The 26230-nt window shown below is 38.8% G+C and overlaps 3 protein-coding genes across 4 annotated transcripts; 2 read left to right on the top strand and 1 right to left on the bottom strand.

Annotated features, from left to right (window-relative positions):
* Nucleotides 1–218: 218 nt before the first annotated feature.
* Nucleotides 219–6967, bottom strand: LOC135606702 (probable diaminopimelate decarboxylase, chloroplastic). The gene is made up of 8 exons (XM_065097822.1): nt 6384–6967; nt 5159–5333; nt 3945–4094; nt 2161–2322; nt 1677–1862; nt 926–1048; nt 762–851; nt 219–651 (listed from the first exon to the last, which is right to left on the bottom strand). Exons 1-8 carry the CDS (start codon nt 6962–6964, stop codon nt 574–576), a joined length of 1545 nt encoding a protein of 514 aa, XP_064953894.1. The 5' UTR covers nt 6965–6967; the 3' UTR covers nt 219–573.
* A 135-nt stretch (nt 6968–7102) lies between these two features.
* LOC135606685 (phosphatidylinositol/phosphatidylcholine transfer protein SFH3-like) lies at nt 7103–14497 on the top strand. 2 transcript variants are annotated; one of them, XM_065097758.1, is made up of 15 exons: nt 7103–7593; nt 8127–8270; nt 8928–9216; nt 9419–9518; nt 9985–10251; nt 10432–10509; nt 10603–10704; nt 10777–10826; nt 10985–11078; nt 11222–11317; nt 11416–11553; nt 12271–12403; nt 12520–12896; nt 13801–13878; nt 14256–14497. In XM_065097758.1, the coding sequence occupies exons 2-15, from the start codon at nt 8225–8227 to the stop codon at nt 14310–14312; spliced, it is 1905 nt and encodes a 634-aa protein (XP_064953830.1). In that variant the 5' UTR covers nt 7103–7593; nt 8127–8224; the 3' UTR covers nt 14313–14497. The 2 variants fall into 2 exon arrangements, with proteins under 2 accessions (XP_064953830.1, XP_064953836.1); XM_065097764.1 differs by having other exon boundaries at nt 7294–7593; nt 12286–12403.
* Nucleotides 14498–19766: 5269 nt separating this feature from the next.
* On the top strand, nt 19767–21291 carry LOC135606679 (bZIP transcription factor 44-like). Its single transcript, XM_065097748.1, has one exon. It carries the CDS (start codon nt 20614–20616, stop codon nt 21082–21084), a length of 471 nt encoding a protein of 156 aa, XP_064953820.1. The 5' UTR covers nt 19767–20613; the 3' UTR covers nt 21085–21291.
* Nucleotides 21292–26230: the final 4939 nt, after the last annotated feature.

Below are 26230 nucleotides of genomic sequence, written 5' to 3'. Positions count from 1 at the left end.
TACTACTGCGGGATATTGTCGACTCATAAATGCTTCTCTCTCTCTCGATTGTTTTCATTCAGCAGCGGCATGCACGCAGTGTCATAATGCTTAGTGATCGAGTAAGCTAAGCAAGAACAATGGATAATAGTCGATGATTCATCAAAACATGTTATATAGCTTGTCAACGACACGTTCTCACGAAGAACGAGTAGTATAAGAAGGCTTAAAAACCGTGATGAAACAAATCACTTAAATATAAAGATCAACTTATAAATCACCAATGTATTTTACTGAAATATAACTCACCGATCCAAACGTGCCCAAAACATCACGATCTCGACAAAAATGCAACTACAAACATCAAACCAACTGACATAAAATTCTGTTATTTTTCCCACTTATCTATCTTACCTTCTGTTGCTTGCAACGATACATCAGAGAAACTGAGTTGACGCAATACACCGTGTTGAATGTCTCTGTTGAGAATATGTAACGTGCTTAACTGATAAACTGTAATGCAATCCAAGTCGTGGATCCAACGAGTGCACAGGCAACCTATCGATGCATTGCAAGCAAATCTTTGACTGAAGATTACAGCCCATCAAAGAACTTTACGAAATCCTCAATAGTCTCCCCATGCCTAATCTTCACCACAGAGCCATCGTCCACCTACAGAAATGCCGTACTGAGATTAACAATCACAAACCTGCCTATATCTGATGAAGTAATCTAGGAAAGAGGATGTGACAGTTTAACAATGGGCAAAACTGAACAAATACCCAATATTCTGGAGGTCGCATCTTAAGGTTATAGGTTGAGGCCATGCTCATACAATATGCACCAGCATCGTGAACAACTAAACCAGCTCCCTGAGAATTTTCTTCCATGTCAGCGACAACCAGAAAAGCCAAACTACCACTAAATGATATGAAAAATAGCTAACCTTAGCTGGTGTAGGAAGCTCTCTATCTTTCCCCAGAAAGTCTGCAGACTCACATACAGGCCCCACAACATCGAAGGTTGAAGTTTCAGCATTGGGTAGAGGTGGAGAAACCAGCTCTATGTGCTGAAACATTATGTACAGGAGGCAATTTATCAGCCAGAAAAGAAAGTGTTCCATCTCAAACATCTTTTCTTTTATTATGCAGGTGTGAGATAATAGTGTCATAAAAAGCTTATCACTTTCTTAAAGTAGGTTATGTTTACATATTAAGGTTAACTCAGCACAGTGCTAAAGGACTTGTGAAACATATGTACAATGGATAAAAAAGTGTATCTGCAAGTCCAAAACGAATAAGAAAAAAAAAAGATAAGCCATAAATTAGTTATGAGAAAATCCTCCACAAAACGTGTACACATAAATGTAACATTAAGTTTCTGTTCTCAAAGATATAACTGAATGATGAAAGGTAGTTAGCATAAAACAAAACTTCATCTAGTGACAAATGGATAGAAAAAGGTGCAGTATTAATATTTATTACTGTAATAAAGCCAAAATGCTTGAAGGCTAAAGACATCCAACTGCTTTTCCTCTAAAAGGATGAAAATATAAAAGCTTTGTCAATGCAGTACAGCATGTTTCAGACTGAGCAAAGAATGTCTTAAGAATCCTGCAGAGAAGTTTATCAAACCATAAAGAAGGAAATTGATGATGACAGGATAGTACCCCTATTCAGGGATCTTGCATGTATTACCTGGTATGCTCCATAGAGACTCGGTCGGATGAGCTCCGCCATGCTGCCATCAATCACTATAAAATTTTTTGTGCCATTGGTTTTAACACCAGTTACCCTGTTAACTAAGCAGCAAGTATTGGCAATAAGTGATCTTCCAGGTTCGATGATCAGAGTAAGATCCCGAGAAAGTACCAACTCTCTCACCTACAATGATACACTAAAATTAGTAATTGATAAACCAAATGCCCAAAGCCAAGGTCTTGCAGACAGCAAAGGAACTACAATAGAACATAGGAGAATGCATTTCAATTAGCAAATAGTACATTTTAGCATCAAGACCAGAATGTTTATAAGTGGACACTCTGGGCCAAGATAGAAAGTAAAAGTTACATGCACAAAGGCAAGATATTAAATTCATAACGGGCTTCATTGCTGTTGAATATGTAAACTAAAAAAGTGACAAGGCACGTTTTGAGAGAGAAACTAAATATGTTTAGCTCACAGTGTTTATGAGATCCAGTGGTGTTGGAAGGACTGCACCAGTATGATGGTAGTCAATTCCTAGACCACCACCAATATTCAAGTACTCCAACTGGAAGCCTTGTGCTCGAATTTGGTCAATGAAATTCACCATTAGAATCGCAGCATCTCTAAATATATCCACCTAAGATAGACAAGGTAAAACCTTAACAACTTAGACCATCAATATATGATTCTTCATGCATGGCATTCATTTGCTAGTCATTCAGATTGATTATAGATCAGATAACATAAGATATTACCTTTCTTTGAAAAGCCAAATGCATCTGACCAGATCTTAGAAGTTTGCTTACAAAGCAAGCTAACCAATGATACTTATTATTTAATTAACTGATTATCTCCAGCCAAAGGGGGGATGAAAGAAAAAAAAAAAGGCACCAGACATGATTACAAAAACAAAAAGAGGGAATTAAGAGATGGCCTAATAATGCAAAAGATGCTGATGCGCCATGTAAATGTTATTGACCAAAATCAAATAAAATTCACAGAATGTATGAGAAGCAAAAGTTCAATATCATATGAATTGAGACAGAAAGGCAAGTAATCAGTTCCCAAAAGCCAAGAAAAATTCACAGAACATATGTGAAAAAAGATTATTCAATTTTTACCATTTTCCATTGAAAGAATCGTTTTCCATCAATTTAGTGCTTCCAACAAAAAAATGACTAGTTTAAGTCAGTTTTAATTGTTCTGCAGAACACTGGCCAGCTTCAAATCGAATGTAAACTCCTCAATCAACAGGTTAACATATCATCCTTAGTGTTACTCTTGAATATTGATCTTTGCAAGTGAGAGATAAATTAAAAATATTTAATTTGTTTTGTAAGTGATAGCTTAACAAATGATTTTTTTTTATTGAAACTAGTCATTGTTTATAGATGAGAGGGTACCATATGCAAAATTAAAAGATCAGATGTTCACAAGCATATCAGAAAATTATGTACTTCTTCATATCTAGCATAATTATGTTCCTTATATTCCATAGTCACTTTTCCTGAGTATAAATCAAAATTTCAAAACCTGACATGAAACTAAAGAATGTTCATAATTGCTGCAACCCTGGACAGCACTAAACTAACATTTGGAGTTTTATGGTTAAGATTTTTATAGGCATGCAAGATAACTCAAACTTCTGATTTTGTTAAACACTCCTAGTGTCAGAGAAATGAATATAACCTTCAGTATTCTTCTTTGTGTTAGTAAGAGATCAAGGAAGATGAGTAGCATAATTAAATATCACAATATGAAATCATAGTAAGTTCAGCACCTTGATGGTAATAAGTGAACAAAAATGCAACTCTAATTTCATATGACATCCCAATATATAGTACCATCAAATATCTCAATATAAGATTCACAGATAAATTGTGCCTCTCAACTGGAACAGAGTAAACTTAACAACCATAGCAGGTGCACGTCCCAATTACAATATTCATTGGTCTCCGTCATGGGCTTTACATGCTCCTCTATTGTAGAGGTACTGCAGCCAGAATCCACTTTCGTTCACATGCTTAAACTGATTTTAATTCAAGTATTTGATGAAAAAAGAAATTTTTACATACAGTAGTAACAATGAGAGTGATTAAGGGTGTGTTTGGCTTTGCTCGTCAATGGTATTTCTGCAATTCTAAAATAAAACAGTTGCTTTTGTACAAATCTTCAGCGTTAGCTAACATGTTTGAAAGGATTTTTAAGAGTAGTTAAAAAAAGAAATTTAGGAGAATGTGTCAACGAATAATCAAGTACCTTGGTAATAGTTGATCCAAGATGACAGTGGACTCCTACAAGATCGATTTCACTTGAATGTGTCTTGACAGCATCAAGGAACCACTGCAGTTTTTCATTTCGGATACCAAACTTGGAAGTCTTGTTTCCGGTGGCAACATAAGGATGGACCTGCATGAAAATGATAAAGAATCTTTAGGTCCAAAGTAATCCAAGACTATAATACAATAATGCAAATGGAGCAGTTATCTAACTTTAGTATCCAAAGTAGAGATGGACAATCATATTCATGATTAGGATATGTGAGGTCACAGAAAAGTGATTCAAAATGATTCAATGCAGCGATGTCAAGGTGCTAGTCCATTTATCTTAAGAAGTATCAGGATGAAACTTAATTCACCCACTTGAACAAGAATGATCAATTAGACTCAATATGTTCCTTAGCTTTTCTATCATGTGTCCCATATACAAAAGATCACAAAGAAACTAATGATTTCATGGATGAATCTGAATACTAACAGCATATATTATTGCACGCGAGTGGCATCTGCAAGGACTGAATGTATTGTGAATACACATGGTGAAGCCTATATTAAGAATCAGATTTAACCATGTCATTTTATTCAGGAGATGATCATAGATTGCTTGATGAAAGCTTCATAATGGTTTGATCATATTCTTAACACCAAAAGGATGAAGAAGCAAGACAGGAATTTGCATATGCTTGCATTTTCCCAGAGAACACTTCAATATCTTAAAGGGATAGAGGCAAACAAAATTGAAAAGAATTGCTTTTATGACAAAGTAGTAAAAGGTACATCTAAAACTCAACAAATCAGAAGTAAAACTAAGGATTGAATGTGCATATTAAAAGAATCAACCACCACAAAAAGCAAATTATATCCAAAAGATTGGTTGGGCAGCATAAAATGAATATACCAACTGAAATATGATACTCCAAGCCACAAATGGTGCATCAATCTGTTAACAGGGCTAAATATTAAGGGAAGATTAGCATGAGCTCATAAGCTCACAGGAAGGTCAGAGAAGGTTTCAAAGATGTGCAGTTACATTTGTTAAATAATATTAGGCATCAAAACTTACAAAGATAAAACCCAGTGTGCGTCTGGGATAACGCTAGCTTACTGGCGCATAAACAACAAATAAATTAAAGTGATACTAACAAGATGACTTTGTAATATCTAATAGAACCAAATGGATTATAACCACCACACCTGTGGATCTACATCTGGGTTAATCCTGAGCAGAACAGGGACTCTCTTTCCTACGACTCTTGCTGCGGTCACAATGTTTTCCAAGTCAAACTCACTATCCACATTCACAAAAACTCCTTTTTCAGCAGCTAAAACAAGGTCCTCCAACAGCTTCCCATTTCCATTGAATATACACCTGATCTTCAAAATACCAAATAAGAAGATTAAACTCGCATGGATGAATCAACCATCCAATTTGCAAATTGAAAACAGAAGGAAAACATATTCACATAAAGCATAACGAAGTTAACCAAATCCTGCAAATAAAAATTTTAAAGCATGACCCAGCACAATATAAAGCTTGTATATAGCCCTCATCTACAGTATATATCCCACCTGATAAGGATGGTTGCCTACTGAAATACACTTGTAGCATAAAAAAGAACCTTACTGATGATATGGTTGCATTACAAACAATGAACAAATTATCATAGCCATACACAAATTACCACTGCATATGAAAACTCCAACTGCCATCCACATTAAAGCCATAAAAAATTAACAAAGTTAGGTGGTACATTGTCAACCACATATCAACAGAGTTCACGTGTAAATGACTCCTGTCATCACAGGCATCTGGACAATTTACTGAAAAACCAGCATGGCACATTCCCTGAGGGCCTGAAGCCAGAGTCCCCAAGGAAGAGAGGGGAGAAAAAGCCAAAATATATGCCTTTGTGAAAAACCTGGTTATCACGGATGTAGCCTTAAGAAGTAAGACACTAGAATTCGATAAAAGTAAAGCAATATATCAAATTATACATTCTTACAACCAAAAACCAGGACTACCAGGATACCACATAGAAACAACCACCAGTTGATTCATACAGTTGCACACACTTATGTCTTCATGACTAACAACATGCACATGATATTACTTCACAGTCTCATTTGCTGTCATTCTCACATTTTGAATCAGCACCAATGGCAAACCTATGTCCCACAAAAATGATCATCTTTCGACCAACTTTCAGCCTGCATTGTGTAATAACAACCTCCTATTCCTCGATGTTCAATCTTTCGTTTCCTTAAAACAACCACAACTGCTAAACTAATTTAATACGTTGAATGAACAGCAACAGGGTCAACATAAGAAACACAAAAGATGAAGCTTCTTGCTCTTTCTTCCACTTCTTCCGATAATGTAAAGAAAATGCAGGTACAAGCGAGTAGGTATCATGTTCACCTGGTGGGATCAAATCCGGCTCGCAAGGCAAGCCTGAGCTCGTTCCCACTGACGAGCACAGCACCGCAACCCAAGCCCTTGAGGTGCTCCAAGATCTTGAGATTGTTATTAGCCTTGATGGCGTACCCAACGACGGACTTCAATCCCTCAAGGGCCTCCTTGTAAGCCTCAAAGTTCCTCGTGATCTGATCCTTACTGTAGAGGTAGAAGGGGCTCCTCTCCACCGCCTCCATGACATCTTCGACGCGGACGCCCTCACAGTAGAGGAACCCATCCTCGCCCTTGGAGAAACAGTGGCGGAAACCCGCCGCCGCTGCGGGGGCAGCAGCAGCAGCAGCAGAGGAGGCCGCGGCAGGGGGGATTCGAGAGGCGCTAGCCTGCAATGTTAGGGTTCTAGAACGGGAGCGAGCCGGGAATCGGGGGAAGCGTTTAGAGTGGAAGGTAGAGGCGTTAGGGATTCGATAGATTTGGGGGGAACCAGATGGGCAGGAGAGGAGTTGAGCCGCCGCCATTGCCCTCGTACGAGCAGAGTAAGCGACCGTGCCGGATGATGGATGGGATGGGTCCATCTGCGTGCACATAAATAGTAGCAAGCAGCAGTGGACTCGAGTCTGCTACTAAACAGCCCTACCGTTGGGTTCATTGTTACAACGACTTCTCTGACGTCGAGCATTCAGTCTCGACGCAATCAAATGATACCAAATTATCTGTTTTGGGATGAGTTCGGAAGCCGATCAACGAGTTCTTTGAGCTAAAAAAGAAATCTAATTTGAGATAGATCCAAAGAGACATGATTTAGTTGCAATAGTTGATTAATTCTATCTTCGTCCAAACCGGTGGAATTGGGTTCGTTGACTATTGAAAGAAATCAACGAAGATATCATCGAAGCATTTATAATAGCAACAGAAAGAACGGAGTGGCTTGCATTTAGGCCGACATGCTCTCTCTCTCTCTCTCGCGTTCTTCCCCCTTCGCAACACGGAGCGAGCGAGCGACAGAGAGAGAGGGAGAGAGAGCCACAGACCTCGTCAACGCCTTACAAAAATGAGAGCGGCAATGCCTGTCTCCCTCAAACAGCTTGCAATCGCGTTCTTGCCGACGTGAAACTCTCGCCATCCCCTCTCAGCGCAGCGCAGGGTCATTTTAAAACTGCTCAACCCCTTCCTCTTCCCACCTCCCCCCACTCTGAACGCCGAGTCGGTTATCTAGGTAAAACTTCTTCCTCGCCTCCCTAGGCTTCTGCTGCATTCTATTCATCGATCACAAGTTCGTCCGCTTCCCGAATAGTTTTAGGTTCTCTTCCTCGTCCTCTTGTTTCTTTTTTGGAACAGCCGAAGGTCTTCCGAGTATCCTCATTGCGTTTCTCTGATTGTTGCCCCTTTTCTATGCCGAAGAAAATCCACTTGTTACAGTTGAAGAACTTGCAATGATCATGTGTTATGCTATCTTTTTCTGGTGCTTGGTATTATTCTTGGTCGGGGTTCCATTTACTAATGCTTCGAGTTTATACCTTGTATTTCAAATGATTTCTAATATGAGATATTGTTTTACGCAAAATGAAGGGGAAAAATGCGCAAAAAGATCTATCGATTCCTAATGTTGATGTTGCACTCAGAAGCAAAATTCAACTTTTGGCTTTAGATCGCTTTTTTCATCTAACTATGTGCATCTCCAAATGTAATGTGGCATCCTTCCCTCGGAGTGACCTTTACCGTTTGTTGTTGATGATATGTGTATCCCAGGTGATCGGAGAGGAGTGCGTCCTGGTATCCTTGATATGAGTTCTTGATTCTCCACCCCCTTGTTGTCTTTAGCCAGGTCCAGTTTGCAAGCATCAACCATGACCGAAATAATGTCAGGACCACTCGACCAGTTTCCCAAATCTGGTATGCACAAGATATGATCTTTCTCTTGTCTTCAATTTGTAGTTTTAGTCAAAAATTGTTTATGATCATCGGCAAAGAATTAGAAATTGACAATCTAACCGATTACCTCCATCATTGTTGAGATTCAATAAGAAAATTAGACTTTAATAGATTTTCTTTCCACTTATCAACTATCAGCTCAACATTTTTTTCTTGTGAAACAAAGCATTTTGTTTTTCTTAGATAATAGTAGTTCATTCTCTGTTCTGAATATTCGGAATTTGCTACACAATGTGCAAGGTATATGATTAGCCTGCATCAAAGATAAAATGCAGTTTGGAATCAGTGAATTAAGCATATCTAGATAGATCTATAACCGAAAAAATGTTAGTTTTGTCTTCCCTTTTTCTTTGCTTTAAGAAAGGTCTCTAGGATAGTGGGACACAAAATTATGAAATCATGGTAAAGGGTCAGTCTATTTTTTTGCATCAGGAATCATCCTGGTATTTGTTAATGGTAGTTAATTGTGGATGGCAGAAGAGAAATGTTTGAATAGACAGTCAAAATCCAGTAACATGAAACCATTACAGTAGATTTCCTTTTGGCTGATAGATCTTTTTGTGCATCTGGGAAAATTCTTCGCTGATAGATTTATCATATGTTGGTATCTGTTTTCAGGTCTTGATGGTTTCCATGACGAAAAGCGCGACAGAAAATCTGATGCTGAGATTTCTGAGGATGAGAGGAGAACCAGGATTGAGTCTCTAAAGAAGAAGGCAATCAATGCCTCCACAAAGTTCAGGCATTCTTTGATCAAAAGGGGTAGGAGAAGCAGCAAGGTCATGTCTGTCGCCATTGAGGATGTGCGTGATGCCGAAGAAATGCAGGCTGTTGATGCCTTCCGCCAGATCCTTATTCTGGAAGAGCTGCTTCCTTCTAGGCATGATGATTATCATACGATGCTCAGGTTATTCACTTACACATATTAGTATGAATTGCATATTTTGACATCTAGCTTAACTATGTTTCAAATTCTTTCCTTCATGAGTAACTGGAACTGGCAATTGAAAGCAATTACTTTGGAGGCTAGTCCATTAAGGCTTTTTCTATTTCATGCATGCTGGTATAAGAATGAACCAATTCTGATTTGCATGTAGTCTCTGATGCAGATTTCTTAAGGCCAGGAAATTTGACATCGAGAAAACAAAGCAAATGTGGGCAGATATGCTCCAATGGAGGAAGGAATTTGGAGCTGACACAATCTTGGACGTAAGATTTTTCTTCTGCTACTAGACAAAATGTTCGACAAGAGTTTGATATTCGTATTTTAGAGAAAGTGAACTTAGCTGATACGACTACTACTTTCCTTCAGTGCTTTCTGCCAATACCATGTCCAAAAATAAAAATTTAAGTATGGAAGACATGAAAGATAAGTGTGTCATTCATGTGAAGTATGGAAGCTGGGAACTATTCTGAACTCCAGCATCATGAGAAAAAGGAAACTAGAAGTCATAATTTTGCTCCGAACAGTTCTCAAAATGGAACCTTTTCTAATAGACAGAACTCCAGGAACCTGTAAAGCAACGTTGAACTATCAAGTGCACTCATCAGATTTCTACTTTGTCAATCACTGTTCATTGGTTATCAGACTATATTTCTAAAGAAATCTGTTACTTGTTTACCGTTAATAGTGCAGCCCCATGACTCTCTTTTCCCTCTTTCTATTGTTTATTAGGATTTTGATTTCAAGGAACTTAATGATGTAATGGAATACTACCCACAAGGTCATCATGGAGTAGATAAGGAAGGCAGGCCAGTCTATATTGAAAGGTTGGGTCAAGTTGATGCCAACAAGCTGATGCAAGTCACAACCATGGATCGTTATGTTAAATACCATGTGAAGGAGTTTGAGAGGAGCTTCGTTGTCAAGTTTCCAGCTTGCTCAATTGCAGCAAAACGGCATATTGACCAGAGCACAACTATTATTGATGTTCAAGGAGTGGTACGTATGGCCTCATTTACCTTTTCAAAGCCACCAAAATTCTCCTTTTTTCAAAAAGTAAAAAGAAAAACATGCTTGCAGCCTCTGCATAATAGATCAAGTATACTTCCTATTTATTAGGAAGAATTCTAACTTTTACTTGGTTGTTCCTTTTTCTTTCCTCTAATCTAATAAAATTAGGGGTGTAAACAATTCACCAAGGCTGCAAGAGAATTAATCAGCCGTATTCAGAAAATTGATGGTGACAATTATCCTGAGGTATCTTCCTCACTTGAGCCACTTGAAGTTCGTACTTCCAATCATCAATGGCATTTACAATGATAATTATTGTAACTGTTTTTCCTATCCCAGACCTTGTGTCGCATGTTCATCATTAATGCAGGCTCAGGCTTTAGGCTCCTTTGGAACACTGTAAAGTCCTTCCTTGATCCGAAGACCACTGCAAAAATCCATGTAAGTTTTCTGTCCCTATACGGAATGCAAACAGTACAAGTACTTGGGTATCTGATGAGGTCTTATTTTCAGGTTCTAGGAAATAAGTACCAAAGCAAATTGCTTGAAGTGATTGATGCAAGGTATCTTTGGTAGCCCAATATTTTATTTTTCATCTTGCACAATTATAAATTCAATGAACAATGACCAAATCAGCTTTTGAGTAATGAAATAAACTTTCAGCATAAAAATAGTGAAATGAATTAAAAGATTTCCTAATTAATTTATGGGATTTTACAAGTGAATTGCCTGAGTTCCTTGGTGGCACTTGCAACTGTGAAGGAGGCTGTCTTCACTCAGATAAAGGCCCATGGAAGGATCCTGAAATCTTAAAGGTGGTTGTTTCCTCTTCACTTTTGCTCTTAATTTATGCTCAAAATTCTTGTAATCCTTGACATGATTTCTACTCGAAATTTAAAATTAGAACTTTGGCATCATTTAAACATCAATGTGCATACTTGATACATTAACCTAGTAGATGGTTCAAAGTGGTGTGGGAAGCTGTGGATCGCAACATCTGGCTACTGGTACTGAGGAAAAGACGATTTCCGAGGATGAAGTAGTGTATCCAAAGGTGGTAAACTAATCATATTTTCTTCCTATGCTTTGCTTATGAGTTCTTTGTGTTCACTAGAACTTCATGATACTAATTCATGTATCCCCAACATGAAGAAGCAAGACTCTTTCTGCAAGGAAACCATCCTTGCTGTTGATGACATGTATTCTGTTTCTCCCAATATCCTGAGAAGTGTTATAGAGCACCCACATATGTCACCTGTTCGAGAAGAAGAAGACAGTTCAGACTTGCAGGTAATTTCTAGCCAACCATAAGTATTGCAACGTTGAAAGTAGTGTATGCAACTAAAAAGTAATGCTCTTGTTTAATCTTTAATCCGGTTTGACCATATTTCCATTTACTTTATGATTCATTTATCAATTATGTCATTAGAAAATAATATGTTTATCCATCTTTATTTAGTGACTTAACCTAGAGCAGAAGTAATATCCCTCTTGGATTTAGCAGATGATGTTGATGGTAACTTCTATATGATTGTTCTGATTAACAAGCATGTAGAAGTAATATCCCTCTTGGATTTAGCAGATGATGTTGATGGTAACTTCTATATGATTGTTCTGATTAACAAGCATGTATGCACTTTATATCATGGAGCAAGTCATTCTTCTGGGTTGTTTATTGCATTGATTTAGAGAGGAAAGCTATGTAAAATGACATCTTTAAGGAAAAGTGGAACTTCATAATGAAAAAGTGAATCTACCTTCTACCAACTCCTTAAAATTATTGGATTCGTCAATTTTTCACTTATTGAGACTTACCTTATATTTCAATAGGAAGTGAAACCCTGAAAGGTTTACTTCTTTCCACTGAAGTATTAAAGATTTCCTAAATTCAGGAATATAAGAAATCAGAAGTCACAAATGGGTTAATTTTGCAGGTTCTTTCATCCTCATAATTTTTAAGTGGTTTGAGTCACTTGCTACTGTGCTAACACTTATTTTTTTAACAAGAATTTATATGTGCAGACTGCTCCTGAGAAATTCCCCACCCCCTATTCCAATGATGATTATGTTCCAATCGTGGACAAGGCTGTGGATGCCAGCTCCAACAAAGTGCCAGATGAAAAGCTTGCCATCCCTAATGGTCCATATCCTCCTTAGCCGATATATCTTTGAAAAGTTTAGGTTTCAATTGATTAAAAGTTCATTGCTATTATGCAATATTATCAATATTTCAATCGTAATCCACCATTATTGCAGGTTCTTATGCTCTATCTGGAACTTACAACGGTCCAGATGGATTCAGCAACCAGATAGTGTCTGGAGTCATGGCCTTTGTCATGGGAATTGTCACCATGATGCGTGTAGGTCGTGCCACACCAAGGAAGATTGCCAATGCAGATATCAACGATGCAATCCCAATGCTTAAAGGCCAAATGCATCAAAGCCAGCTGCCTGCACCAACTGTCTCAGCTGCTGAATTCTCCTCTGTATTGAAGCGCCTGGGTGAGCTTGAAGAGAAAGTGAGCGTTCTCAGCACGAAGCCTGCAGAGATGGCACCTGAGAAGGAAGAGATGTTGAATGCTGCTGTGATGCGTGTGGATGCTTTGGAGGCAGAGCTTGCAGCAACAAAGAAGGTAACAGCCTCAATTACATTTTTGTTCAAGATTTCAAATTTTGGTCGTTCCATTTGTAAGGACACTATTTAGTGGTTCAACCAAATATCATTGTTGAAACATATGACTGAATATTTTATAATCCATTCAATTTTATTTTATTTGTTTACTTAATGATACCAAAATGGTCAGGTTACCATGCCGTCTAGTTTACTGGTATCATACTGATTTGGCAGGTCATCGAAACCAATATTAAGCAATATTGTTTAGGGATTGTGTAAATCGTTGGTATTGCTTAGGTACAAGTATTAAATAAAAGTGTTAAACATATTCTGATGTGCTGATACGCGGTGGTTGTAGCTGTAGTTTCAATGCCAAAGAACACCGATAGTGGTTCAAACTGAGTTTGTGCTCTTTGCTACTGATAAAGAGGTATTTTACTCAGATTGTTTGTATTATAGTCTTGTACAGCTTCATAAAATTAGTTTCGGTAGATTATGCTTAACGGCATTCACTTCCAGAAATCTACAAACTCTGATTTTATTACATTTTTTCTGTTTGGTAAATATATTCTAACAAGGCTGGGTTTTGAAACTCAGCTCAAAAGGAATTACAACTTTCAGTTGGATTTCATTTTGGTTGGATCCATATGATGTTTGCCTAGACAAATAATCCTAGGATGTGAAGTCAGTTATATAGGATCCTAGAACATTGAAGCAGGTGTTGTTCAGTGCCAATGAAAAATAACCCCTTTGTTTCTGTGAGGGCAAAGGTAAGCATACTACTTGAGCTTTTGTTAGCTTCAGCTGTTTACCGGTTTCTTTTTAGACGAATGACTTAAGCATCTCAATATATCCTCCTTATCATTTTGCAATTCTTGTATGATCAAAGGCTATGTGGCTCTAAAAGCTGCTATGTTTTGCAGGCTCTGGAAGATGCTCTGGTGCAACAGCAGGAGATTCTTGCTTATATTGATAAGAAAAAGAAAAGGAAGAACAAGCTTGTAAGTTGCCTTAGATTTTTTATTTCACTTTTTCAGTCTTTTAAGCAGGGTGGGAACAACCACTCAGCTTCGATTTTTCAGGAAGTTTATTTCCCTTGGAACTGTATGATCGATGATGAGACGTATTCACATATCTTATCGTCTAGAAGACATGCATTGTGTCTTGCAAATACCCAACTAACTTCACCTTCATCCCAATGATGCCTAATGCCGTTACTAGCCCTACGACAGTATAATCTGATTCTGGTTTCTAACGCAATTTTTATTCAAAGATGACATTGGACGATACCTGAATTTTGAAGCTATTAGCTACATTTTTTCTTTTGCTAAGGACTCTTTCACCTCCCTCTTGATGCACTCTTTTTTCTCGACTGCAGAATCCATTTTGCTGGTACTCAAGAGATGGAAAGAAAAAGTCTGGTCGTCTGAATTAAAGCTGTGCATTTGATCCAGGTGGAGATTCTTGTCACCATGTACAATTTATTTTGTTTTGGGCTTGCTAAACTGATCCAAAGCTTGAGTTGACTGTATAAATCACGACTCCTCCGATATCACACAGTTGAACCGAGTGTTGCTTGTCATTAACTACCTTGAAACTTAATAAAGGGCATCATTTGCATCTCCTTTTTTCTGTAGTACAGTGATCAACCTCAATGTATCATCGACAGATTATTCGCAGCCTTCCGTAGACACCGATTATTCGCAGTTGCTTTCGTGTGAATTAACTCTGAAGTGCTACATCTATTTTCTTTCTCTCTTGTACATAGAAAACAATTCCTTCTCTTTTGTGTGTGTGGTCGGAATGCATCATGTTAAAGACACCATCCCAATAGCATTGCACACAAATTGCAGGATGAGGGGGGCTTGCACACAGTGCGGTACTGCTCGGAGATGAGGCCTGCACTCGACCCAATTTGCAGCGAAGTATCATGATGAGTGCCATCTGACACATGCGACAGTTTTCTATCTGTACTTGATTGTGGATTCATTCACTTCCTTAGGAAGTAGATTGGCGTATATCTGCAACAATGAGATAAGCACGCGCGCTTTGCTATAAGATGTCTTCTCCTGCATTCCCCGAATTCTCTTCTCATGGGGAAATTACTTGAACTGCTCGTGGCGTGGGGGATGAAAAGTTGTGGCTTGCGCCCTTCTTTAGGCATATGCACCACTTTCTGCACCCAACCCACCACCACATAAAGCAGCTTCAGATCATGGAGGGTGAAAGTTGGGGAAGTGGTGGTTGCTAATGCTCAAAGATATGTGGCGGTGGATGGATATCTGGTAATGGCAGTCGAGCAGAGTATTTTCTTTTCCGAGGAAGAAGAAAGAACATCATCACATCACACCACACTTAATATGAGGATGTCATCAGCTGGCGATGTTTGAATCTTGAAACTGATGATTCAAGGAAGTTGGTATGCATATAGTGCTCATTTTATGTGCAGAACATTTCTTCATGATGAATGCAGAGGATTTCTCCTCTGAGTTTGGCCAGTTGTCAAGAACAAGTGCCAGATTTCTTCACTGCAGCGGAGATGGTCGAGATAATTAGTAGCTCCAGAATGAAAAAGGAAGAAGAAGCAATAGAGTTTGTAGTGGTGGTGGCGGGCGTGTGAAGTGCTCAGCTCATGCGGTGTTTTTGCCCCATCACAGCTTGTCAGCATCCAGCTTGGGGTTGAGTACGACATCGATCGATGTAGCCAAACACAAATCTATGATACGTAAAAGGTATCCTTGAGATCTGCAACCACCCTCTCTCTCTCTCTCTCTCTCACCACCTTATCATCATCATCACTCTTCACAGGCTTTGCCTGCAGCCATCTCCATTTTTTATTACTGTGCAAGCAGGAGGACTCATTTTCCTTCCATTTTTTGGCTTTCTAATTAATCAATCAACTCGTGCATCAAATTTGCAGAATAAATGCAGATGTGAAGCGAATAAATGTAAAGGAATATATTCGGTCACTCACAAACCAAACCTTTTCCGCAAATACTTTTGTTCATCTTTCTTCCTCCATTAATCTAAGCTCGGATAGGACATGAGAGAAGCATTAGGGTACGCTCTTCCCACACCGCACTAGGTGTTGGCATCCAGTTGCTTCCCCGTCCTCGAAAACGCAGGTGGCTAATTGGTGATGGAGGAATATGCATCTCATCACCTCTATTACGCCACTTGTTCCGGCATGGGTGTGTGTCAGGAAATCTGAGGACCACAATCGCCATGTCCATGTCGCACAATCCTCAAACTTGCACAATGTGCTGCAGTTCCTCTCGAAAATGCTCGACTTCCATTGGAAGACCTTTGCATCCTTTCCCTCCTCTTGACATTTCATTTCGGTGTCCCAAGCTTTCTCCCGACTTTATCTTCTTGCACCAGATACCGGTTTTGGTCCCTGTTCGTTCAGAACCAAAACCTCGGCTGAACAGCGATGGTTTGGAGCTGAATTCTGTGAGCTTGGTTTAGCTTAAACTTCAACCAGACAGATTAAGGATTCCCGGATGTTTGAATGGTGGAGGTTTCTTTTCCGTTTTCTTCCTTTCTTTTTCCTGCTAAGATTCCAATCCAAGATCGACGACATATTCCCAGGCTTAGTAGCAGGTGGAAGTCTTGAGGAAGCTTCCTCTGTAGAATTCAGCGTCAAAGTCTGACAACTACCGCGTACCCAAGTTGCCATTTGGGTCCTCCAGGCTCTCGAGTGCCTCGGCGGCCTTCGAATCTTTGAGCTCTCTTGGTTTGTTTCCTCTGCTCCTCGTCTTCTTCTCCATTCATCGAGTAGGCATTTGACAGTGCAACTCGACAGTTAAAAGCTGCAGCCTACCTATCTATCCATCGACCATATTCACACCGAAATCCATCGACCATATTTCATTTCAACGGCGCATTGCATGCACCAACTTCCTGCAATGCCGAATACTCCGGCAATCTCCAAATGCCAACTTGATGGGCACTTGATTCAGAGTGAACCAGAAATAATTTCCATCTTAGAAAAATGATTTCTACACATCACACAATCCTTTATACATGAGTGCGTTAGATGGTTGAAAAGACTGTGAAGGATCTGATGCTTATATTGACCAAAATCATCAAATGGCTAGTGTTCTAAAGAATAAAGCTTTTAGTACTCGAGAATGTAAGAGCACCTCGAATGAGCAATAAAAAAGATAAAGATGGAATAGAAAGTTTATTCCACTTTAGACAAATAGTTAAAGCCAAACAGCTTAATATCCTCTATGGTTTTCGGATTGCCTTTCCCTTTGCATCAGCCAAATTCAGCATACATGGAATGCGATCAAGGAATGAATGGGCTCCATATATTTCGAAACCATTTTTATATATGCATCGTCACCAATATATTCACTCTTTTGTATCCATCCAAATCTTACCACCTATTCACAGTGTTAAATCATCTATGCTGGGATAAGAAAAGAATGAAATAGATTTTTGTATGTATAATTATTCCCTTCTTTCTACATTTGTTGTATGCTTTTCTATCCAAGAAATATGATTGATTGGTTTGAGTCAGTGGCTTCATTACTTAATTATGATATGTCCAATCAATGTCATGTTCACATCCATACATGCCTCAGATCCCAGTCAAATAAACACCTTATCATAATAATTTTTGGTGGATGAACTTTTCCCAAGGCACATGCATATTATATCTTATTATTTTTTGTTGAATTCAGATTGTCTTTTCCAAATGTGACAGGACAACCATAGCCAACTTAGGATGGCAGCCTTGCATTTTTCATTTTCACCTTTGAAAATGGCTCTCTCTAACATTTGTTTTGGATTATCAATAATTGATAGATCTAAAACCTCTTTTTGATCTGAATTTTTTCTTTATAGCAATGCAAGCAATTCTTATTCTCTTAACTAATACATGCATAGGTATATATCATAACTGGCTACTACTGCTACTGGTACCACTAAAAGTCTCATCACAAAAGGCAAGATGATGAGGTTTGCTGAAGAAGCACCCAATTCCACACTATGGGAGAATTCATGGATGCCAGGGACCATAAGTATCTAATACTATCTTGTCATCTTCTTGCTCTTAGGAGATGACATTGTGCCACCAGACTTGAACAGCTTTGGAATACAGCATGCTATATATTGCTTGGGATACATCATGGTGGGACCTCATTCATTCCCAGCCAGCCATTTTAGATACCCCCTTTCAGAGCCAAAAGTTGAGCTCATACACACAAACCTTTTTTTTTTTTTTCCTAATTTATTATTTTCATTCAAACATTACATAACATAACATTAGTTAGACATTTTTTTTAAATTTAAAAAAGCTTTTGTACATGTATAAATATCCTTGCAAAGCTTAGAAATAGCATTTTTTATAGCATATATATACTTTTAATTATTAGGATATAAACATAAACAACCAGATGGACCACTTTGAGTCATGATTAGCATTAGTTTTATTTAAATTTAAAAACATAAAATATTGACAAGTATCTTTAATGCTTTTAGTTTCAACTAATTGTATATATATAATATAAATTTAATTTCTAAAATAATAGACAATTGGATTATGAAACAAATAAATCAAGCAAATACTATACATTATATATATCTGTGAATTTTCAAGTTTGATTTCATATCAAAGGCATTTTACTCTATTTTGACGGCATGTTTGGGTGTGAGGAAGTGGTTAAAGAGGAATCCAGTTCTCGAGAAGGCAATCTTTTCCTCGTGCTTGGTTTGGATGAAAGCATGAAGTTTCTCCAAATCTAATAAAGTGTAACTCTAATAGAAAAAAGAACACCACCAGCTTTATCTTTCCAATGGGCGGTTCTTGTTGCTCTAGTAGTAAAGGAATCATTATGCTAATAATTAGGCATATCTATTTCTAAGAATGTGAATAAAGTGTAATTGAGATGATGTTTTTTTTTTTCTCAAAGTTTAAGTGATGGCCGTGAGATTCAATTCTAGAACTTTATGATAAATCATCAAGATCTTTATCTTTGATATCTGTAAAAAATATTAGATGATGTTTTAAATCCTTAATCTTTAGTAAAAGAGTCTGGTATAAAATATATCGAATGAGATTTCAAATCCTTCGTAAAAATTTCACATAATATTTAATATATAAAAATATATTAAATGAGATTTTAAATATATAATATTTGATAAAATCGTCAGATACATCGCCACCAAACCAATGTTTAGAGTATTAAAATATGTTAGTCGAAACTTCGAACACTCAATATTCGATTCTAAATAATTTTTTATTTAATAAAAATATAATAAAGATGTTAATCAAATAAACTTAAATATTTTTAATGGAAAAAATAAACCAATTTCATTTCTAAATTGACACACCACAGATTTTTATAAATTTACATAGTATAAATTTTCATATGCTGATTTCACACAATAAAATTGCAAACTTATTGTGTGGACTTAACACAAGAAAATTTATATTTTATATAAAAAAAAATAATAAACTAAAGGTGCTTATTAGCTAGCCTAGTTAGTTAGTAAAATTTTTATAGATTGTCTAGATTTAAAATCTCATCTTCACCTTTTTACTCTTAGTTAAAAATAAATTATTAAATTTATAAATTCTAAAAATAATAATTTTTTGTATGATAATAAAATTCATGATTTTTTTTTTCTCGCAAAAGATAAATAGTAAAGACGGGATTCAGGATATTATAATATATATTTCGGATGTATTTTCACACAAGAAAAAATAAATAAGATAAATTTGTATTATCCGCATTGGACCGACGATCTCGATCTGACCTTACGAAATTATATATAATGTAAAAGACATTTGATCAAGTGGATGTATAATAAGCTAAGGAATGATTCAAAACAGAAAAATCTTTTCAACAGGTCCCAAGAATTTTGTGGCCATGGTGGAGTTGGATTCCTGTGGAAGATGATGACTCGCCGCCCGGCTCGCTGCAGGAGATACCAAACCTGGCTCCTACTGCCCCTCGCAGTTTCCTACGTTTCTCTGTTGGTTTCCCGCCCGCCTTTCCTCTTCTTCTTCTCCTATAAATCACCCCCTGTCCGAGGAACTCTTCCCCTCCTACCCTTGTCCTTCTGGTTGCCGCTCACCTTCTTGCTTCCCATATCTGCCCTTTTCCCTCTCCCTTCGGTAGTCTCGTGTGAGACTTCTGCTGCTCTGTTCTGTTCTGTCCTCTGCTGCTCGACAGCTTCATTTTGCTTCCAGAAGTGGAAAGCTCCCTCCTTTGGCCCTCCGAAGGAGTCGTTCGAGTTCTTCATCTGCTCGCGTCTCTCTTGAGCTTTTCCGGCCAAGATCTCATATTTTATCCGTGACCAGCTTCAGAATCTCGTTTTCCTCTTTGTTTCTCACCAATCTTTGTCCGAAAGATCCCTCCTTTTAGTTTCTGCCGTCTGTTCTTTCGGTTTTCTTCCCTTCTTCCTCACATGCAGCTCCATATCCTCCTTGCGTTTCTCATCCATGTCGCCAATACTGAGTGAAATCTTCCTCTCCGGGTTTATGATAAGTTCCACATTGAGGCGCAGGACACAAATGGTTCAATCCTTCTCCGTGGTGTTCCTCTACTGGTTCTATGTTTTCTCATGAACTTGTTCTGATACCGGAGCCCCTATATTCCTACATACTCCCCTAGCCGCTTAAAATCTCTCCTATATACTTACGATCCGGAACAGGATCTGTAGTATTCATATATGATATAGCACCTTCTTGATCACTACTGCAGTTCATATCTTTTGTGAACATGATGGCTTGTGCTAGTGTAGTTTCTTCTGGATCCAGCCAAGTAGCCAATTCTGGATCCGAGCAGGACGTGCAGGCTTTGATCAACCAGAGGAAGCTGAAGAGGATGCTGTCGAACCGGGAGTCGGCGCGGCGATCCCGGATGAGGAAGCAGAAGCATATGGACGATCTGAAGGCGCAGGTTAGCCAGCTGCAGAAAGAGAACAGCCAGATCCTCATCGCCCTCAACATCACCACCCAGCACTACGCGGGTGTGGAAGCTGAGAACTCCCTGCTGAGGACGCAGCTGACGGAGTTGAGCTCCAGGCTGGAGTCCCTGAGTGAGCTCGCCTACTTCATGGGTGGAAGCAGCTGCAACAGCTTGCAGACCCCCGACGGCTTCACGGCGGCATGGGGCTCGATGGTGGTGAACCAGCTGCCCATTGTGGCCTCGGCCGACAGATTCCAGGACTGCTGCTACGCCAACTTGTGAGTCGAATGGTCTGTTCTGGTGTTCAATACATCATTCTCACCATAGGTGGACATGAACTAGTGGTACAAGTGGTAGTAGAGAGGGAGGTGGTGCCTCTTAACTAATGTAGATGTTGCTTCTGGAAATACTGCAAGCTTCGAGCATGTCTGATGATAGAAATGGCATGTATGATTCCTATACGTTATATCATACTACGTGTTCAGGAGACGTCCAGTATCGCTGCAAGCTTCCTCTTCCTCCTCTCTTTCTCGCTCTGTCGTAATTGGTTGTGCATAGAGTAAGTAGTAGGTGACCTCAGTCAGAGTAAGTAGGCGAGGGCGAGTGCGTCCAGCTCCCCTTTTCATCCCTTTGCAAGCAAAGGATTGCCCTATTAATACCGATAGGTTATCAAGGAGAAGAAACATCAAGGCAAAAGAGGAGAGGAAGGACAGAGAGGAACGATGGGAAGACGCTAAAGGTGCCAAACGCACCCTACCTTCCTGTCTTCCACTAGTGAGTCAAAGAATATGGATCCGATTCAGGAAGATTAACCAAACTACGCGAAGAAATGAAAGAAGAAAGATCGAGATTCGCGAAGGAGGAGGATAAAGCTTCTCAGTATGCAGCCGAAAACAGCGAGGAAGAAAGAAGACGATAAAGAATGGGGACCGGAAAGATGACGGGATGTTTATTACTTGGAATGCCTCCTCAATCGGGGAGATCGATCCGTTGTGGCAGTTTGGACGCCGTGACGGCCCAACAGGCCAATTCTTGGGCTACTTAACGGAATTCGTCCGTCTTATGGTCAACAAATTAGTGATCGGGCTCAACTTGTGACCCGCATCCATCCCGACTTTGGGTTTGGTTAGATTTGGTGGGCCATATAAGCGAAACGGATGGGCAGGCTGTTATTGATCTGAGGCACCCAATACAATGGGGATCCGATTTGGTATCTGCAACTCGTCTCTCTCCGCGGAAGAAAAACCCTGGAAAGACGATGACGACGACAATGGAGCGAAGAGAGAATGGAAGAGAAGAAAGATGGATCTTTCTGCCATTTTATGCTGCCTGATCGCGTTCGTGGCGGCGGCGGGAGTTAGATTCTGTCTTCGTCCGCATCTAGACGTCGTGATTCTTTCTAGCTGGTATTCTTCCGTTTCGTATCGTTGCTTCGCCGTCAATCTGTTGTTCTTCCGTTTCGTATCGTTACTTCCGATTCGGAATTAAAGGGAAAAGATCTGATTTTTGAGATGGTGTGTCTCTGATTTAGCTTATCATAGATTCTGGGGGAGGGAGTTTGCCTAAATTCGGGAAAGTTGTGCTATACGTGCCAGCGGACTAACGCATTCCATCTTTTAATGAGCATGGTTAGCAGCATCGTTCTCCTCTCCGCATGTAAGAAAAAAGTTAAAACAACACATGAAAATACTGTGATATACACTGTGGACAAGTTGGATCTAAGGGCTGTGAAATTGATATGAGTGAATCGGACTTTGTTCAGACCTGAGCACCAATCAAGACAAGGGTCCATCCTGCTTTAAAAGATGGGGGGCCATAGGAGCACTCCAAGATTCTTGTGATGTCAACCAACTTTAAGGAGTCTTAACCGAGGCCCATGTGTGTAGAAATCCCATTCAATAAAGAAAGCAGCCCAGATGAGATAGGAAAAGATTCAATAGTCCTTCCTTACCTTAGCAAAACCAGGGCTGATGAACTTTATTCTGTCTGCATGCAAAAACCATTTGCATGGACCGTACAAAATAGCATTACACAAAGCTCATATTTAAGTCTTTAGCGTTCCTTCTCGGATTTGTCCCTATATAATGTAGAAACACGGCATACTAGACCTATTTGATTATTATTTTCAGCTCCTTTATGTAACAGATGGGTTATTACGAAGTAGCAGTACAGAAAGTCCATTTGTAAGTCCTAGGATTCCCTCTGGAATTCAATCCTAGTTAATATAGGACAACAGAAGCATAACGTATTCGACATTTTTTATTATTGTTTTCAGCTACTTTGTGAATGATCTAGGTACCAGTAAGCTATACGTAGACATGCTTGTAAGCCCTTGAGGTTTATGTTGTTGATTGTTATTTTTCTATCGCAACATAATTATTGTTGAAAATTAGCTCTCCCTGTTTTCATCTATCCTATCATAAACCAACTAATATACTCAATAATGCATGATATCCAAGGCATTGATGATTGAGCTGTTTTTGTTGAAGCAAGTAAATCCATATCGTGCTCTCAAGTGGAAGATAATGACTATAAGTTACCATCAGTAATTGTCCATTGATGTTTTTGTGCTGCATGTAGCATTTCTTTTGAAATTTCTTTTCACATTTTATGCATATTTTGTATTTTGTTCATCTAGCAGATCAATCCAATGAAAGTGATATGTCCGTTAGGTTAAGCTGGAAATTCGTCTTACGATATATCTTTTAGTGAGCAGACTATTATTGTTTTCTTTATTCTATTTTCTTGCATTGTACAAGGGTTCCATGAAATGATCATGCTTAGGAAGTGCTTCAGATGACAGGCAGGCAGTTTTTTGTGCCTTCATCTCCATCTTCAGTTTTCAAAGGTCCTTCATCTTCAAGGAGCAGCTGGCCTGAAGGAAGATCTCTGACAGTATGGTTCCAGTTTTCAAAGGTCCTTCATCTTCAGTTTTTTGTACCAACTCTCTAGGAAGATCTCTGACAGAGTATGGTTCCAGTCTATCTCTAAGCTCTTCAAACAAGATCAGCTGTCCTGAAGGAATTGAGTCCTTTGGGCTCTCTGTTTGCTGCAACGATTTATCCATGGGAGGATCTTGTGGTGGTTCTTCTGATGGGTGGTCTGTGTGCGTGTGTTCAGAGCATGCTTCTTCTTAGAGGGAGAGATCATTCTATAGTGAAAACCTCTGCTCCATCAACAACAAAATGGGGAAATTAATTCCACAGAAATCAACACCTGTCCTTCCTGATCAGCAAACACAGCTATTGAGGTAAAAATCTCAGGGAGTTCCAGAAACTTGTCTCTGACAGATGCAAATTTAACAGCCGAAACCAACAGATGCAAACCACATTGCCCTGTATGAAAAAATGGAGAATAATCCATCACAAAACTATATGAAAAAGCTGAACTGAAAGCTCGAAACAAGATCTCTAGGATTGCTGTGGCTGCTACTCATCAATGTTGTGATCTATGTTGTCCACATTGTATTATTTCGCAACGCCTCTGTTCAGAAACTATGTTGTCCACTGCCAATTTCTAAGAACCAGTGCTGATTCAGATATCGGTCAGTATCTATTCGACTCCAGGCTGATGAACTCGCCAATGTTGGGTGTAGTTTTAGCATGTAGCATGACAAAATGCATTTTATATGTTGTTGCATTGCCAGAAGTCTGGTGAGGCTGTCACTGCTATATAAACCAAATAAATTTCATGGATCTATTGTGTTGCTAGTGAGGCAACATGCTGCGTCACATGTTCTGTTCTATATTTGGTTTGCTGTGTCATGATCTTTCTGTGTTCGTGTCAGACTAATGCAAAGAGTACATTGCAAACTCAACTTTACTCCATTTGAGTGGTAGAAAATAGAATGATATACTGCACACAAGAAATTTTGTGTAGTTTATTTATTGGAGAATGCATCAAAGTGTTCCATAGAAAGAAGAAGGTGATGCCTCATGCAGTGGACTTCTTTTATGTATCTTACGACCATAATCTTGAAGCATTAATGTTATCTCATGGCTTTGTTGCAAGATTATGTTCCCTGTGTCTCTGACATGTATCTTCACCTGATGAGGTGTGCATTCCACGTGCCCACGCACATGCAAGCACACGCATGGGGCCCATGCAAGTTGGCAAATAATTGAGCGTGTGGATATATGTCTTTCACCATCTCCCAATGGCAGCTCATCTGTACGGTGCTTCTTATATGCACCTCAGATTCTGGCAACAGTCTCCGTAGTCTTTTTTTGGGAGCAATTTATCGGAAAAAAAATCCTCTTAATATAGGAAAAGTTGTGTCAGAGCAGCTCCTCTTTTCTTTTTAGAAATGATAGCTTATTTTAGAGAAAAGATGAATCTTTTTTCCTTCATGAATATTTTTGGTGCTTCCTCTCGCTCTTAGTTTACTTCTCCCTCTTGCGTGATCACCTTTTGTGTTGGTTGTACCTTTCTTCCCTTTCCACTAAATATTCTCCAAGCGTCATGCCAACTCCTTTCTTCCGCTCGCATGATTGATCACGCGAGGAGGCGGCAGATGCTGACAATTTAGCTTTAGTCTGGTCGGTGCCACCATTGATAGTTCTTTGGACTTATGCTTCTTGTTTCTTGATTATAATTGCCCAATTCTCTCTCTCTCTCTCTCTCTCTCTCTCTCTCTGTTCTTCAGCCGCCCAAAGTACGGCGGTGCATTTTTCTCATATTATTTTTATTTATCAACTATATAATAATACACTAAGCAACAAAGACAGATCCATCGATTAATCTGGAAAGAAATTTCAGTTTTAACATCTCGACTATTTAGAATCGATTACATGAATTGTTTTCTTGTTATTAAGTTCCGTATCAAACAATACCTGTAGTTAAATCGAGAGCATTCGGGGTCACGTATAACATCAATCGATCGATTAGTCCATCCACTGGAAAAGGAGAGAAGAAAAAGTAGAACACCGAGGAGGATTTGTCATTAGAGTTGCGTAAGACTCCACTCAGAAAAATTCTCCGCAGAGCTTTCGATCTTCTAAATCCGCCGATCGACGACAGAGACCACGTAGGATTTGGTCACGTCTGATAGCAACATGTCGCCGCCGGTTATCGGCAATGGTAATCTGAGGTTGGATGCCAGCCGTGAAAATACATGATAATTATCCAGTTTGAATATTTGACAGATGAAATTATTCCGTTGATTTATCGTATGAGGAAATTTTCGATAAGAAGATTTCAATATTTCAGATGTAAAAAATTAAACCCTCAATTAGTAGATAAAAAAGAAAACTTAATCCTTGAAAAATGGATTTAATACAGAATAGTATTTTTGATTACTGACATGATTCTTTTATTTAGAATAAAACATGAATAAAACCATCAAAATAGACATTAACAGCAATAATTCATTAGACCACTGACCGGTTGAAATAGACTAATATAAGATTCTTCAACATAGTTTCATAAT

Source organism: Musa acuminata, chromosome BXJ1-2 (genome assembly GCF_036884655.1).
Source record: "Musa acuminata AAA Group cultivar baxijiao chromosome BXJ1-2, Cavendish_Baxijiao_AAA, whole genome shotgun sequence".
Lineage (NCBI taxonomy): Eukaryota > Viridiplantae > Streptophyta > Magnoliopsida > Zingiberales > Musaceae > Musa > Musa acuminata.
The sequence above is the reverse complement of the archived record's forward strand: the minus strand, read 5'-3'. Positions and strand labels throughout refer to the sequence as shown.